The 16343-nt window shown below is 42.5% G+C and overlaps 1 protein-coding gene across 6 annotated transcripts in view; it reads left to right on the forward strand.

Moving 5' to 3' along the window:
• The window catches only part of MAP7D2 (MAP7 domain containing 2), a 132733-nt gene that overhangs the window by 64370 nt on the left and 52020 nt on the right, over positions 1-16343 (forward strand). For all 6 annotated transcript variants that reach the window (XM_054006347.1, XM_054006337.1, XM_054006375.1 and 3 more), the window contains exons 2-3: positions 11332-11409; positions 14846-15009. In XM_054006347.1, coding sequence (XP_053862322.1) covers positions 11332-11409; positions 14846-15009 — 242 coding nt within the window. The remainder of the gene's footprint in view (positions 1-11331; positions 11410-14845; positions 15010-16343) is intronic.

Here is a 16343-nt window from a genome sequence, read left to right on the forward strand (position 1 = left end):
TGTTTTAAAAGATGGATGTGCCCCAAGAGACTGTATGAGCAAGTAGAAATCATGCACTTAACTTTTTTGGTATTTCATTTGCTTAGGGAGAATTTGAAGGTGCAACTTTCCTGAGTTGAGGGAGCAATACATCTATTCTCAAAATACTGTCTGTGCACAACTTTCTTTTGGAAATAAATTCTATTTCATTCAGTGAGCTTTAGAGCCAAGTGGATTATAGACTTTAAGGCCAGAAGGGACCATCATGATCATCTAGTGTGACCTCCTGCGCATTGCAGGCCACAGAACCTTACCCACCCACTCCTGTAATAGGCCCATAACCTCTGGCTGAGTTACTGAAGTCCTCAAATCATGATTTAAAGACTAGTATTTACTCTAGTGCAAACCAGCAAGTGACCCATGCCCCACACTGCAAAGGAAAGCAAAAAAGTCTCACAGGGTCTCAGCCAATCTGACCTGACCCCAAACACTGTGATCAGTTAGACCTGAGCATGTGTACGAAACTTTGCTGGGAAAGAATTCTCTGTAGTAACTCAGATCCCTCCCCATCTAGTGTCCCATCTCCGGCAGTTGGAGATACTTCTAATAGCAATCGTGGATGGGCCATATGCCTCATCATCCCCTCCATACACTTATGAAGCTCAGTATTGAAACACATTAGATGTTTTGCTCCCACTTCTCCCCTTGGGAGTCTGTTCTAGTACTTCACTCCTCTGATGGTTAGAAACCTTCATCTAATTTCAAGACTAAACTGGTTGGTGGCCAATTTATATCCATTTGGTTTTGTGCCAATGTTGATCCTTAACTTAAATAACCCTTTCTCTCCCTGGTGTTTATCCCTCTGATGTATTTATCGAGAGCAATCATATCTCCCTCAGCCTTCCTTTTGTTAGACTAAACAAGACAAGCTTTTGTAAGTCTCCTCTTATCATCCTAGGAGCCTTTCTCTGCACTTATTCCAGTTTGAATTCATCTTTCTTAAACAATGGAGACCAGAATTGCACACAGTATTCCAAATGAGGTCTCACCGTGTCTTGTATAATGGTAATAACACTTCCCTATCTCTATTGGAAATATCTTGCCTGATGCATCCTGGGATTGCATTAGCCTTTTTCATAGTCACATCATATTGGTGGCTCATAGTCATCCTGTGATAGACCAGTACATGTAGGCTTCTCTCCTCTTCTGTCTCCTTCAATTGATAAGTCCCCAGCTTATAGCAAAAATTCTTGTCATTAGTACCTGAGTGTATGACCATACACTTTGCACTATTAAATTTCATCCCATTTCTATTAGTCCAGTTTTCTAGGTCATCCATTTTGTATGATATTTTGGTGGTCCTCCATATTAGCAATACCTCCCAACTTTGTGACATCTGCAGTTTTATTAGCACATGCCCAATCTTTGTGTCAAGGTTATTAATGAAAATATTAAATAAAATTGGTCCCAAAATCTTGAGAAATTCCACTAGTAATCTCCCTTCAGCCTGACAATTCACCGTTCAGTATGACCTGTTGTTGTTTCCCCTTTCCTTCTGTTGTCTGTAGAGTTCTTCTTAGTATTTTTATTTTCAGGAAAGCTCTTTCTTTCCTAAGGCTGCATGCCATAGCACCCTGAGAAACAAGAAACTATTGAAAACAAAGGAATTTGTTTTTTTCTGTTAATTTTTAAGGTGACAATTCTGAATTCCTTTCTTATAAGAAAACCTAATATTTGTCTGATTATATAGCTAAGTTTATCTTTTATGTTTGCAAGTAAATATTTTGACCAATCTGGGAATAGTACCGAAGTATTCGTATAAGAGTTAATGTTGAAAATGTATGTTCACATATTACTGATTGTAGGAATGTTGTATAAAATTGCTAACTTTAAATTGTGAATTTGATATTTGATAATATAAGCTTTTTGATTTTTTTGCTCATTTTATTAATGTTTTGAAGTTATTTAGGACAGGTTAGAATAGCCAGAATATTTTAATTATTGGTAATTAGGATTATGATTTTATAATGAACCTGGAAGTTGTTTAAAAGTAGAATCAAATTGGAGGAAACCTTCATCTCTTCTCATTGTAAGAAGAAAGAAGATGAAAGCTTTAACTTCAAAATTAAGTAGAATTCTGGAAGATAATCACCAGGTTACCCCATCCTGTTGTTAAATGGTTCAAGAAGAAGTAGTGACAGAAAATTGAGCCAAAAGACTTTTCAAACAATTCTGTTGGAATATATTTTAATTAACAGTGCTAAAAAAGAAATTAAAGAAGTCCAAAATAAAAGGGTTTGAAACTGTTGAAGAGGTGAACTTATCTAAAGCTTGGTTGCCATCTATTGGATGAATAGAAAACATGAAATGATATTTTGACCTGTTCAGTCAATGAATTTATTACCTGCAATCAAATCTGAGTATGTCCCAAAATTTTAAACTGCCCAATGGGATGATGTTAGAATGAGTGATTGATTCCTCTTTGGAATTGGGCCAACCCTTCCATACAGCTGAATGGAAAGATGTTGCATAAAAAGTTTTGCAAAATCCAAGTTAGTTCTCTACACCTAAGAGAGTCCACTGATTCTCTTCATTGAGAGATCCAGTCTTTGTCCAAAGGTCCAGAAGTCCTGAATACAGAAGCATCCTGATCTCAACTCAGATGAGCGTATCCTATTTATGCAAGAAGTATGCAGTGATTCTGCTCTCCCAAGAGATAGTTTCTTTTAATTGAAAGTCCTGTATGGACAAGAACCTGAGTTTTGGAACTTCCAAAGTCCTAAATATAATTAGGACATACAATTTTAATCTCAAAATCTGGGAACATTAGTAAAGATTTCTAAGTTAACTTACTTCCTTGCATATGTCTAAGATGTGTTTAATTACAGAGGTGGCACCCTAAATTCTGGTTTAAATTAGAGATCAGGGCTCTTCCCAAAATAAATGTGGGAGGGTTGTTTACCTTCAAATGCTTCTAACATTTAGGACCTCAACTCTCCTAGATAAGCATCCCTTTTATGGCCTATTCATAGCTAATAGGGTTCTGTTTAACACAACACAAGAGCCTTCTTTTGTGAATTTCCGTGCAGCTTGTTAAGAGATGGATTAACATTTCTTTTAGGATTAAACATAATTGGAGACCTTTGTGGGGTTACATTTTATTTCCACTTAAGTTCATGTATTGGCTAAATATCAGAGCTTCAGTGTGGGAATTAAGCAGAGAGAGAGAGAGAGGGACGGCGTGGACTGCCCTCTTAGATATTGGAATATGGTGAGGTGTCAAAAGGGAACCATTTTATACTTAAGTTTGCTGATCACCAAACTCCTAGTGCATTGCAAATACCCTGAAAATCTTTTTGATAAAGGACATTTAGCGAATGGTTCAGGATGTCTCGTAGGTAAAGCTTAAGTAAATATAACTTGATTTTTTTAAAAAAATCAGTACCATAACCTTATGTAAATATGGCATGCTTTCAAAATGGATGCTGAAATATAGTCACCACTTCTTGACTATCCACATTAACATTAACCTCTTTATGACCAATAAAATACTGTGATTCTTGTGTGTTTGGAACTAGAGCTGTCTGAAACTTATCAATTCAAAATATTATTTTACAAATTTTTTTTTGTCAAAATAGTATTTTCTGTGGAAAATATTGATGAAATTTTTAGATTATTTATTTTGAAAAACAAAATAAAATTTCAGCCATTCAAGTGAAGACTGGACTGGACAAAATTTTTAATTGGTTGAAAGCCCAAAATGTTTCTGATCTTGGGTTTTCAATTCAATGAAAAACCCGGAAAAAATTTATAGGAAAACGTTTGATTAACAGTTATTTTGTCAATATTTTTCATGGAAAATTTAGGGGGAAAGATTCATGACCATTTCTACTTGACACATTGTTACTTAACACTTGCAAGATTTTCGGCAATATACCAGAGTTTGAAAAACTATTTTCTTTTAGCTGACCTGGGACTATGGTCAGTGTTGTACCAAAATACAAAATTCACAGATACTTTCCTTATGACAGTCTGTAGTATGTCTTGTATTCCTACCCCATCTGTTTCTGAAGTATTGAATCTTGTGAATATAAATTTGTATGTCATGGTTTCTTGGCACATCTTGTAAGATGCTGAGTATTGTTATGGGGGAGTCACCGCATGGCAAAGTTATGCATAATCCTACAAGTTCTTTTTCTTAGATTGCAATACAGTTTTTAGTCTTTGAAGAAATGCTGTATTATTATTTTACTGTGCAGTACTACTTGGACAGAAGCTGTGGAAGAGAGCAGAGAGTTTGCTGTCTGCTTTATTCTCTATATTTGGAGACCATTCTTGGGACAGAGTAACTTCCTGGAACTGGACTTTGATGTGTGGGCTGAGATTTCTGGAAGAGTGGATTGCTTGTGTGTGGTGGGTAACTACCTGTCTACGATGATTTGTGTATGTGCATGTAAATAAAGCAAGTTATGCTTAGGATATGCACTGAGTCCACATCCCAGATTTTCTCTTACACTGGGAAGCCAATCTACAAGGGCCCAGACATCTACTCTCTCCTGACAGAGGGACAGTACTTGTGTCAGAAACAGAAGGCTGGTGTCAGAAGTGGCAACATTATGTTAAGTTTAGAAACTTGTTCTACATTTCAGTTGACGTGGTTTAATTTCTACTTCTTGAGCAGCATTGCCCAAGAAATGGTAGTTTATCCTCCTAAAAACTACTAGGCAGAGAATGTGTTCTGACATTCAGTTTTATCACACAATAATTTATGTTGAAAGGACCTCCACAGGCAGCAAGTCCATCAAGCCGTGATTAAGATAAGTGTGCATGTGCTGCTGTGAATGTTTATCTCAAATGAATGTAAAAGTATTGAAAAAAGTCTTCAATATTTGTTGATGAATTACTGCTGCAAGAGTACTGACATTTTAACTGATTTCTAGAGTCCTATTATGACCCTTTTCTGCAGAGGTGGTTGTGTCCTGGAATTTTATACAAGTCCTTCACCACTTCAGATCTCTTGTTGAGGGACCAGCGGCTTGGCAATAAAAATCCTTTTGACTGAAGCTTAGTATACAAGTTTTCAGTCCTGGAGTGCAGTTTTTCATGCTTCCAATTTTGCAAAACTATTGCTCTGCCATCTGCTGGTATTTCGTTATGTGAAATAAATAGATGCCATTTTTTAAATGGGAGATTAATGGTGGTGTGATTCATAAACGTGCACTTAGTTTATCTGATGCACATCATTTGCAATCTGCTTTTTAGAATATTTAAATTTGTACTATTGATCATATTCTTAGTAAATTAACTGTGAACCTCCATTACTGCTACTATCTTTACACTGTATTCTATATTCTATGCCCTTGCTCTGTGTGCTTATTTTGACCTGCAATAAAAAATCACTACCAAATAATCAGTTATTACACAAGAGAAATAGCTAGATCAGCTTTGGAGAAAATTATTTGCCTACTCAATTAGGGCAAGAAACTTTTGACAGACAAGTTAAATATTAATTACACACAAAAAACCCCATGTTAAAATAATATTTGGGTTGCAAAATCAGGCACTCAAACGTTAGGATGGGCCAGAATTAAGGTTGACTGTGCAACCTTAATTTGCCTTCCTTGTGCATATGCATTATGATAGTCTTTACATGATGACATATTATTTTTTCCATAGGACCTCTGGCTTATTGAGTGCACAGGAAGGATCTGCTCTAGGGATGAATCTGGGTTGTGTAATGCAGGAGGCTGTTGTCCATAGGATTCCTGCCTCATTTGTTGCAGAGGTTGGAATGTGTGTATTGAATGAGGCAGGGGATTGCAAGAAGAGAAAGGAGGAGCTCCTAGTTCAAGCAGTGGAATGCCACCCTGGAGAACTGGATTCTATCCCTTCCTCTGCCACAGAGTTCCTATGTAATGCATCATGCTGGGCAAGTCACTGAAACCAGCATTTTCACAGGTGGCCATTGCGTGTTCTTCATTTTCTGATTGTCCATCTTGAGATACTTAGCTAGGGTTACCATATTTTGTGCCTCCAAAAGGAGGACACTCCACGGGGCCCTGGCCCCGCCCCCAGCCCCGCCCCCTCCCCCTCCCCAACTCCGCCCCCTCCCCAAAGTCTCCGCCCCCTCCCCTGCTTCCCGCGAACATTTAATTCGCGGGAAGCCTGGGCAGGTAAGGGGCGGTGTGGGGGGAGGAGGTGCGGCCCAGGCTGGCCCCCCGGCGGCTCCAGCCTGGGTCGGCTGCGGCCCTGGGGTGCCGGCCCCGGCCCCCGGCCGACCACCCCCGGCCCGCCCAGCACTGCCAGCCAGCCCCCGGCGGTCCAGCGCACCCCCCGGCTCCCGGCCCCGGCGGCCCAGCGCACCCCCCGGCGGCCCGGCCCCGCGGCCCAGCGCACCCCCCCGGCGGCCCGGCTCCCGGCCCGACCCCCCGGCTCCCGGCCCCGCGGCCCAACGCACCCCCCCCCCGGCGGCCCAGCTCCCGGCCCGACCCCCCGGCTCCCGGCCCCGCGGCCCAACGCACCCCCCCGGCGGCCCGGCTCCCGGCCCGACTCCCCGGCCCCGCGGCCCAACGCACCCCCCCGGCGGCCCAGCTCCCGGCCCGACCCCCCGGCTCCCGGCCCCGCGGCCCAACGCACCCCCCCCCCCCGGCGGCCCGGCTCCCGGCCCGACCCCCCGGCTCCCGGCCCCGCAGCCCAACGCACCCCCCCGGCGGCCCGACTCCCCGGCTCCCGGCCCCGCGGCCCAACGCACCCCCCCGGCAGCCCGGCTCCCGGCCCGACCTCCCAGCCCCGCTGCCCAGCGCACCCCCCCGGCGGCCCGGCTCCCGGCCCCGCGCACCCCCCCGGCGGCCTGGCTCCCGGCCCGACCCCCCGGCTCCCGGCCCCGCGGCCCAGCGCACCCGCCCGGCTCCCGGCCCGACCCCCCGGCCCCGCGCACCCCCTCGGCGGCCCGACCCCGCGGCCCCGGCCCGGCACCGCGCGCCCGGCCCAGCCCTCCCTCCCGATTTTCCCGGACATGCCCGGCTTTTGGGGGATTTCCCCCCGGACGGGGATTTGAGCCCCCAAAAGCCGGACATGTCCGGGAAAATCCGGACGTATGGTAACCCTAACTTAGCACTTCTGCAGTTCAGAGCCCAAGGACTCTCAGTTGCAACAGAGGTCAACAAGAACTCTACTCTGACTATATAAAGTGCTATAAATGCTAAGTACTCTGAACAATGAGGCCTTATATAGAACACCCAAAATCAATAGACAGTTTTGACCTTAATCTTTGTGTTTTAGTTCCCCATTTGTAAAATACCACCTCCTCACTTCACAAGAGTATTTTAATAATAAATTAATGTTTGTGCAGCACTTAGAAACTATTGTGATGAGCGCCCTGTAACTTTTTATTTATATGTTCCCAATTAGTATCTTAAAAATAAGAAATAAAACCAATCTGAATTCTTTTAAGGTTTGAGCCTCCAGGGCAATTACAGATAATTTAATTTAGTGGAGGACTGTGACTGGCACAAGGAGTGTTAAAATTAAAGACTTTATTTAATATAAAATAGTTAAGCAAACAGGTATTGCAGTATACCTCTACCCCGATATAACGCCACGCGATGTAACACGAATTCAGATATAACGTGGTAAAGCAGGGCTCCGGTGGAGCGGGGCTGCACACTCCGGTGGATCAAAGCAAATTCAATATAACGCGGTTTCACCTATAACGCAGTAAGATTTATTGGATCCCGGGGACAGCGTTATATCGAGGTAGAGATCTATAACCATACACTGCAGTCATACTCCCTTCCTAATATGAAATGGTACATTTAGAAGTGATCAGTTCCTTAATGGTTATAATTCTTCCTCTACCTTGATGGTGGATGGCCATACCGAATCTAAAATTATTGTGCTACCGTTTTATAATCAACTATAATAATGCCCCTTAACATTAAATCCACCTTTTACCATAAATACATATCCACTGCCATAATTAAATATTTTTTACTTTCTCATTGGCTATTTAACATTAAACATCATCTTAATTAACATCCACATAAATGCCATACCAATAACTATCAATATAGGTAAGATTTTCCAAAACATTAACATTTTATGTAGAACACTTGAGAAAACCAGTTGGGACCAAAACATGTTTTATAACATGACCTGGGGTTATGTCCTAACTAATCTCCAATTTGCTTCTGAATTATCTCATTTCACTTTACTCATATTTTACCAGGCCTCACTTGGCTACTGTCCAGCCTATTTTTAGAAAATAGAATTTTGGACTTACATTTCAACACATTTCTAAATAAATATGAGCAAGCATCATTTCCATAGGCCCATGAGGAAATTAATAATTTTCTCTTCAGAGCAGGTTTTGAACTGTGTGCAGTAGTTAAGGCCTGGGGCCACTCATTGGACAATTAGGGAAAAAGAAAATATTGAACAGCTGCTTAGCAAGTGAGCACCATCTATTCCGTGCATTGAGTAAGGCAGGAGTCCTGTGGAAAAAATAGTATGTTACTATTTTTCCACATTATATTATATGTTATAACTGTCTCATAATTCATATGCACACAAGTAGCAATTTAAGGTTCAAGAGGCAACCTTAATTCTGGCAATTCCTAACTTTTGAGCTCTGCAGCCTTAATAATGTTCTTTGAACATAATTTTTTGTGAGTAATTTCCTAATTTTATAAAAAAGCCAAACTGAAAAAACAGAAATTCCATCGTGTGACACCATACTGACATCCATATGGGTCATCAGCAGGGTTGGAAACTTTAGATCCACCCCACAGACCTCTGCTACTTGAGCTAATGATAGCAGTTACTTTATGTGGACCAGCACAGCAGGGAGATGACACTTTTTGCCAGAAGGTTTCATAGATATTAGCTGATAGCAGAGGAATTGAGAGACTCAGGAATCTTGGGTTCCGTTCCAGGGAAACATTCTATAATGGCCTCAGACTCTTCTGCCCCTCCCCCTCCATCTTGTCCCTGTCCCAATCCCAGTCTTCACTCCTTAGGCTTCTTATCCCCATCTCCTTGTTTAGCCAGTCTGAGTCTCCCTTTCCAGTTACCGACTTCCAGCTCCTCATCTGATTTCTCTCCCACCCGTTGGCCTCCAGTGCACACACCCCTTCCAGCTCCCCACCCCCATGGGTTCCTCATTCCCGTGGTCTCATTCAGTCTGTTTCATTTCCCCACAACCACCTTCCTGCTCCTTGTCTTAATCTCTTTGCCAGCAACTCCTCGTTCTCTCCTTGCACCCTGGAAAGTGGAGAAGAAACATGGGGCAGCAGTAACAACCAGATATTTTAGTGTAGTCTAGCTGCACAAACCCTAAATGTCATAAGCCACTCAGTAGCAGTAATTTCAACTTGCTCGCTGTTTACAGATTTTCAGTTGGAAATTTCCTCATGTGTAAGGTGTGGTATGGTATGGGAGAGAGCATAAAGGTGCTCGAGAGAACCAGTGTTGTCCTCCGTAATCATTGTAATGCAGAACAACTGGACTTTGTGTTTTGGTAAATTTTCTTGATGGCCTTGCCAGGCTGATTTTTAAACTTCCATAGTGCATATTATACATTCTTTTATGCCACCATCTGGGCAGGACTCTCACTCCTGGTCACCACCTGCTTTTCTCAGAGGAGCTGAGGCCCAGGAGTGAGATTGCAGCGAGATACCACTTCCAGAGAAGCAGAATTACAAGCTAAGTAATTCTCCCTTTTTAATATTTGAATGAAACTCGCATACTTCTGTTCCCTTGTATACCTTGCTCTGTTCTGTTGTCCTTTGCTCTTTAGACGACATATGTGATATGAGGAAACCACACTGGCACAACAGTGGGTCGAAATAAACTAATCACTAACTATAGATACACATCTAAGTTCTAGCTACCTGTATACACTGCTGCTCTGGCAGGGTTGTAGTGGCTTCTGAAAACCTGGAAGAAAGTGAAGGCCATTACCTTGGAATAAGAAGCAAATATGCGTTGAGTCAATGTCTGAAGGCTACCTAAGAACATGATTCAGAAGGAGCCTTTTAATAGTCTGTTTGATCGAAGGGCCCCTGGTTAATTGTTGGTGTATAAATTGAGACAATGTAGTTACGCCTCAGATGGACTACTTACATTGTATTTTGTATTGTGTTTTGTGAAAGGTCTGTCTGTTAATTGACACTTTCTAGGGGACTTGGTACTGTAGCAGATTTACTGTGCTGGCTGGGTCTGTGCATGGCATATCCATAGACCGCCTCTAAAGGGTGTCAGAGTAGCAGACGTGTTAGTCTGTATCCGCAAAAAGAATGAGGAGTACTTGTGGCACTTTAGAGACTAACAAATTTATTTGAGCATAAGAAGTGGGCTGTAGCCACAAGTACTCCTATTCGTTTTTCTAAGGAGTGTGGCTTCTCACAGATGGAAAGTGCAGAAGCCAAGCGAGAGGAAGATGAAAAGTGTGTTTCCTGACTGGGGGCGGGGTCAGAGGTGGGGAAATAAATTGTTTGTACCAGCTGCAGGAAGGGAGCTGCCTCTGTACTCTCCTGCAGTAATAATTACATATGATTCTGTTGTGCAAATGTTATTCCAGGGATTCGGTATGGCTGTGCTTAACCCACTAATAAGGAGACCACAGGATCATGTAACAGTTATACTAGAAGGCAAATAAAGCTGTCTTTTGATGCTGGCTCCCTTTAATGTCCACAACATTACTAAAACATGGAAGGTCTCACAAATGATCGCCTATGTCTTGTGAGGAATGACAACTTGTTGTGCCTTATTGTTATACTGAAATACCCCAACCCTAGTCAAGGATTTGAGAACAAGCTTGTTAATGATATTGAATATATAGCAATAAAAATGTCTGGGTATTTTTAAAGTAAACTAAAAGTACACACAGAAGAGAAGCTCCAAAAAGAGGATAGGTGTTTAAAAATTTGGTCACCCTTCCTAGTGTACTCAGCAGAGGAAGGATTCCCAACAAGCAGGTCAGAATCTGTAGCCAGATTCTTTGAATATTAACCTTATCCTGAACAAGTGATGTACAGTGGGTAGTGTATTAATGTTTTATTGTAACTTTGCCTTCACAAAGGTTTTAAAAAACCACAGCCTACAAAAGCCTGATCTTTCACTTTTCTGCAGTGGAAGGGATTCAGGCTTGGGTATTTACAGTGATTAACTTTACCTTGAATTCCACAGTACATAGTAAGGAGTTATTTTAAAAAAATAAATCCCTGATACAATGCAATAACCCATGAGAGTATGGTGTAATTTTTTTAAAAAAGAAATGCACTAGCTCTGTGGCTCTTCGGGACTCTTCTTGATTTTTATTGTTAAAATTCCTTTTTTCCCCTCTGGTTTTAGTGGTGGATGGATTTCTGAAAACTGATGAAAGGCAAAGATTAGCAAAAGAAAGAAGAGAAGAAAGAGAAAAATACCTAGGTAAGTTGACCTCTGCATTTTTTGAAAGCTATATGTGACTTTTAGTGGGGCTTACATTATTAAAAGGAAAATAATTGTGTTTTTCCTCTTCTGAATTTTAAATGTTATATTTCAATCTACTTTTGTTTTTCCGCCATCTTGAAATGGTTTAAATTGCTGAAGAATTTTAGCAGAATCTAATTCACTTTCAAACAGAGAATCTAATCTTCTAGGACTCTTTCAATTGATTTCAGTGTACAGCACTTCACATGCTACAATTAACAATCCGTTATCTTCAATAAATGTGCTATTGAATATTATGACATGAATATATGTGTGAGATACTGACTTTTTGGAAGCTGATGTATATGATTCTGTCAAAAAGTCAAGCCTTGAATGATATTTACAATGAAAGATTGATTGGCTGCGGCATTGTGATTTTAGCCTCTGAGGGTTAACAACTTTAAAATTAAAGTGGAGTTAGTGAGAGTGGCATAAACTAAATATTTCCTTTGCCTTGCTGTCACATGAATTAAAGTTTACAAATTCATTTTTCAGTCATGGGAGGCAAAAATTATTTTCAGACTCATTGGTGTCGTTTCTGATGCTTTAAAGAACAACTTAAACCTCATGGGAAATGTTGAGTGTGTGTGTGTGTGTGTGTGTGCGCAAAATATTTCTGAATAACTTTTTCTACCTCATTATTATAGGCAGGGCACGCTGCCCAACACTTCCCATTAAGACATCCTGCTTTTAACTTTGCCAAACTTTAAACATTTGGACTGAAATTTGCCATGACAGGTATTTTTGGAAGATTTCACCAAAATGATTCAGTTGTTTCCAAGAATGAGGCTAGAGAAAATGTTGTTTTGCTCATGTCAAATATCTCTGGCAACCTTTCCTTTGAAAAGCTGCAGGGCCCTGATTTTTTGGAGTAGGGACTTGAAATTTGGCAGGGGTGTGGCCTTTGTGTGACCTTTATACTGCAATTAGACACCCGCAGCTGACCCTTGCCAGCTGACTCGGGCTCACAGGGGCTCAAGCTAAAAGGGCTGTTTAATTACAATGTAGAGGTTCCAGCTCAGGCTGAAGCCCAAACTCTGGGACCCTCCCATCTCGCAGGGTCCGAAAGCCTGCGCCCCAGCCTGAGCCGGGACATTTACACTGCAATTAAACAGCCCCTGAGCTAGAGCCCCTTATCCCGAATAGGCTGGCATGGGCCAGCCAGGCATGTCTAATTGCAGTGTAGACATAGCCATTGTCATGGATGTGCCCTTTCCTGTCCTTGTGAAAAGGGGCCAGAATCTGGCCAAGTTATAAGCCTTTGAAGAATCACAGTTTGAACATGCTCAATAGAGACATCTTAGGTTTTTAGTTGGTAAATTCCCCAAAGATTCTGTATGCACTGAGCATACTGCAGCCTGGGTCTCAACAGGGCATTCTCTGCAATAGTAGCACTGGGCTGCTAGAGGCCGTGCCACTGCTGGGTGTGGGCACCTGAAATAAGAAGGGGGAGACTCTCTCTCCAATGGGCACTTGAAACCTGGGATCAGTGTGGGAGAGAGAGCTGCCTGATTTGAGTGCAGAGAGCATGAGAACCAGGATTGGGGGGCAGGAAGGGGGAAGTAGATTGGAATAAAGAGCCTGTGAGGGGAGGGGAGACTACAACTGTGGGCTGACAGGGGTGGGAGAGGAAACTATGACTGGGAGCAAGAGCCAGATGAGACTGGGAATGGAATCTGGGGAGGTAAATGGGGAAGGAATGGGCAGATTGAGACTGGGTGAGGAGCCAAGTGTGGAGACTGGGACTAGTAGGCAGGGAGATTGGAAATGAGAACCAGTGGGGCGGGGAAAGAAAGGGAGACATATCAGATAAGGGTGCAGGGGGGAGCTGAGATTACTTGGGCCAAGAAACTAGAGAAGGAGCCGGAAGGGGAGGGTTCACAACTAGAATTGAATCAGGAACCTGAAGAGGGGGGATTGGGACTGAGAGCCAGTGGGGATGGGGGTAAGGGACTGTAGGCCCGGGTTGCGGGGAGAGATGGATCAGATGAGGAGCTGGGAGTGGGGACTGGCACTGGGACTGGCTCGGAAATGGGACTGGGAACAGTAGATAGGGGATGGACCCAGAAATGGTTGGGAGGAGTGGCTGGGACTGGAACAGTCTGAGGGGTGGAGATGGGGACTGACAGGGTGAGGAGAATGAGTCTGGATGCATGATTTTTCAACTTTAATAATGTTCTATTAATCATAGAATCACAGAATATCAAGGTTGGAAGGGACCTCAGAAGGTCATCTAGTCCAACCCCCTGCTCAAAGCAGGACCAATTCCCAGCTAAATCATCCCAGCCAGGGCTTTGTCAAGCCTGACCTTAAAAACCTCTAAGGAAGGAGATTCCACCACCTCCCTAGGTAACCCATTCCAGTGCTTCACCACCCTCCTAGTGAAAAAGTTTTTCATAATAGCCAACCTAGACCTCCCCCACTGCAACTTGAGACCATTACTCCTTGTTCTGTCATTTGGTACCACTGAGAACAGTCTAGATCCATCCAAGTTAATGCAACTTTTAGTGTGTGCGCAAAAATATATATTAAAGTGTGTGTGTGTGTGTATATGCACTCTTATACATTCATATCTATTCTGAATTATTTTTCTGTTGCCTTTTACCTAAAGCTCCAGTTCTCAAGCAAACTTTTCTTAATAATTTATTGATTTGTTCCCAATATTTATTCCCCTATACACTTGAAGTAACTATCCTGTTTATCATGTTGCAGTCATCATTTCTATAGCAATAAATTAGTGTCTCAAAGAGGATTATGACTTTCATGTGGAACAAGCAATTGCTACAAACTCAACAACAAAAATAAATTTTCTTCATACAAATAGCTAGAGGTGACAAACAAGGTAACTGAAACATACAAAATTATTAACTGAATGGACCACTGTTCAAAGCTGTTCCATAAAGCTTTTGTAGCTATTTAAATTCTTTCTTTAAAGAAGATACTGACAAAGAAGAGAAAATGGAACAATCAGCCTTTGTAGTTCTAAAACCCACATTCGGCCCTCTTCATCTACATGTGACTCCCTTTAAAAGCCAGAGGAGGCGTGTTTGTGCAGGGAAGAATTTAGCCATAAAGCTATGAAGGAACTCATAATGTATACAGATCACTTGTTAGTCTGATTATGTTGTCTATGGAAGAAATAGAGCACCTGCCAGTTTGCAAAAAAAGGGTGTCCCCATTACTTATTATACTAATTAGATTATTGCTTTTTTTTTTTTAACCTGCATAGTGTATTTTTATGCATTGTGCTGTTGATTTTGTTGCACCAGTGTGTCCTGTATATTTGCTTTTGGTATACTTTTGCTCTTTGCTTCCCATTTTGTCATACTGGTAAATGACTTTATAGACGAGGAAAAATCAAATCAAGTTAAGTAAGTATTTTTATTTATTTAAGCTGCCAGAGAGCAGCAGATTTTGGAGAAGGAAAGAAGAGCAAAACTTCAGTATGAAAAGCAAATTGAAGAACGATGGAGAAAACTGGAGGAACAGAGACAGAGAGAGGAGCAAAAGAGAGCAGCTGTTGAAGAGAAGAGGAAACAGAAGCTCAGAGAAGAAGAGGTGAGGTATACTGCTATGACATATATAATACAGCCACCACAGGTAGCGTGACTGTTGTGTAGGGATGGTTATGCTTTGACGTGAGCTATCCAATGATTATGGCACTGGGGCTCAACCTTTGTGGCAGTAAGGACCATGCTGCCTACAGGCTGGTAGCCAACAGCTGTGCCTAAACTTACATAGGATTTCAGAGAGCTGCACAGTTTGTTTTCATATGTATCTGTGTGTGTTGTGTATGTTTTATTGAGCACTGTGAATGGTATACAGTACTTCGCAAACTGCACAGAGACAAAATGCTCTGTGGGCTGCAGGGGAGGGAATACCTGTGGGGAAACTGGTACTGCATCTCTGAAAGTTGTTCATTTATGACACCATTAATATCTCTTGGGTTTTTTTTGGAGTGTGTGGGGGGGTTAGTAAACAACTCATCTGCAAATTGTGAATATATTACTCCTGGGGGAATTCTGTGCCAAAAAATTAAAATTCTGCACACAATATTTTAAAATTCTGTAAAATTCTGCATATTTTATTTGTCAAAATAACACAGTATAATCACACCAGTTTCAATTATTTTGGTAATTTATTTCAAAATACCTGTCAGCATATATGTCTGTAACAATACAGATAACAAAAAAGATGCAGGAAATGTTTTTGGACAAATAGATTCATTACTAGGCACATTAGCACAGAACTCTGAGTAATAATTCATTTAAACTACAATATAGAACCGTATTTCCCACTCCCCTGAGAAGCCGTGCAAAGGTTTTGGGGAGTCCTGGGTAATGGAGGAGCTGAGGCAGAGAGAAGTAATTGCTGGGAAGGAGCCTGGGTGTGAACTTGGTGGGTTGTTGGGTGTGGGTGGGAGAAGTATGGAGCATTTTTTGTATGGGATTATTAGGGAGCCTCCACATGCAGACCCTGGCTGACCTCTAGGCTCTCTCATTCAATTATGCACATCTGCCCCCGTCTCCATATGTCCCTGCCCCTCCACTCCCATTCAGTCCCTGCCCCAGTCTATCTCTCTCAACTAGCCCTTCTGAACCCCAGTCTGTGACCCCCCCCCAGCAGCCCTCTGTGCCCCATGCTATCCCTCCCCCCATATCCCATGCCTCCTGACCTGGCCCCGAGGGCAGGGTGGTGTGAGGTGGGCAGGGTGCTGTAAGGAAAGCAGCCTCTTTTCTTCCCTATCTGCATCTGGGGATACTGCCCCCCGGGAGCAGCTGCTCTTTGTTCTGGCGCCACGGCAGCCACTGGTGGGTGAAAGGCATAACTGCAGGACTTTTCCAGCAGAGAAAAAAAATTCTGCATGGCACATGAAGTCTGCGGATGCGCAG

Source organism: Malaclemys terrapin, chromosome 1, assembly GCF_027887155.1.
Source record: "Malaclemys terrapin pileata isolate rMalTer1 chromosome 1, rMalTer1.hap1, whole genome shotgun sequence".
Taxonomy (NCBI): Eukaryota; Metazoa; Chordata; order Testudines; family Emydidae; genus Malaclemys; species Malaclemys terrapin.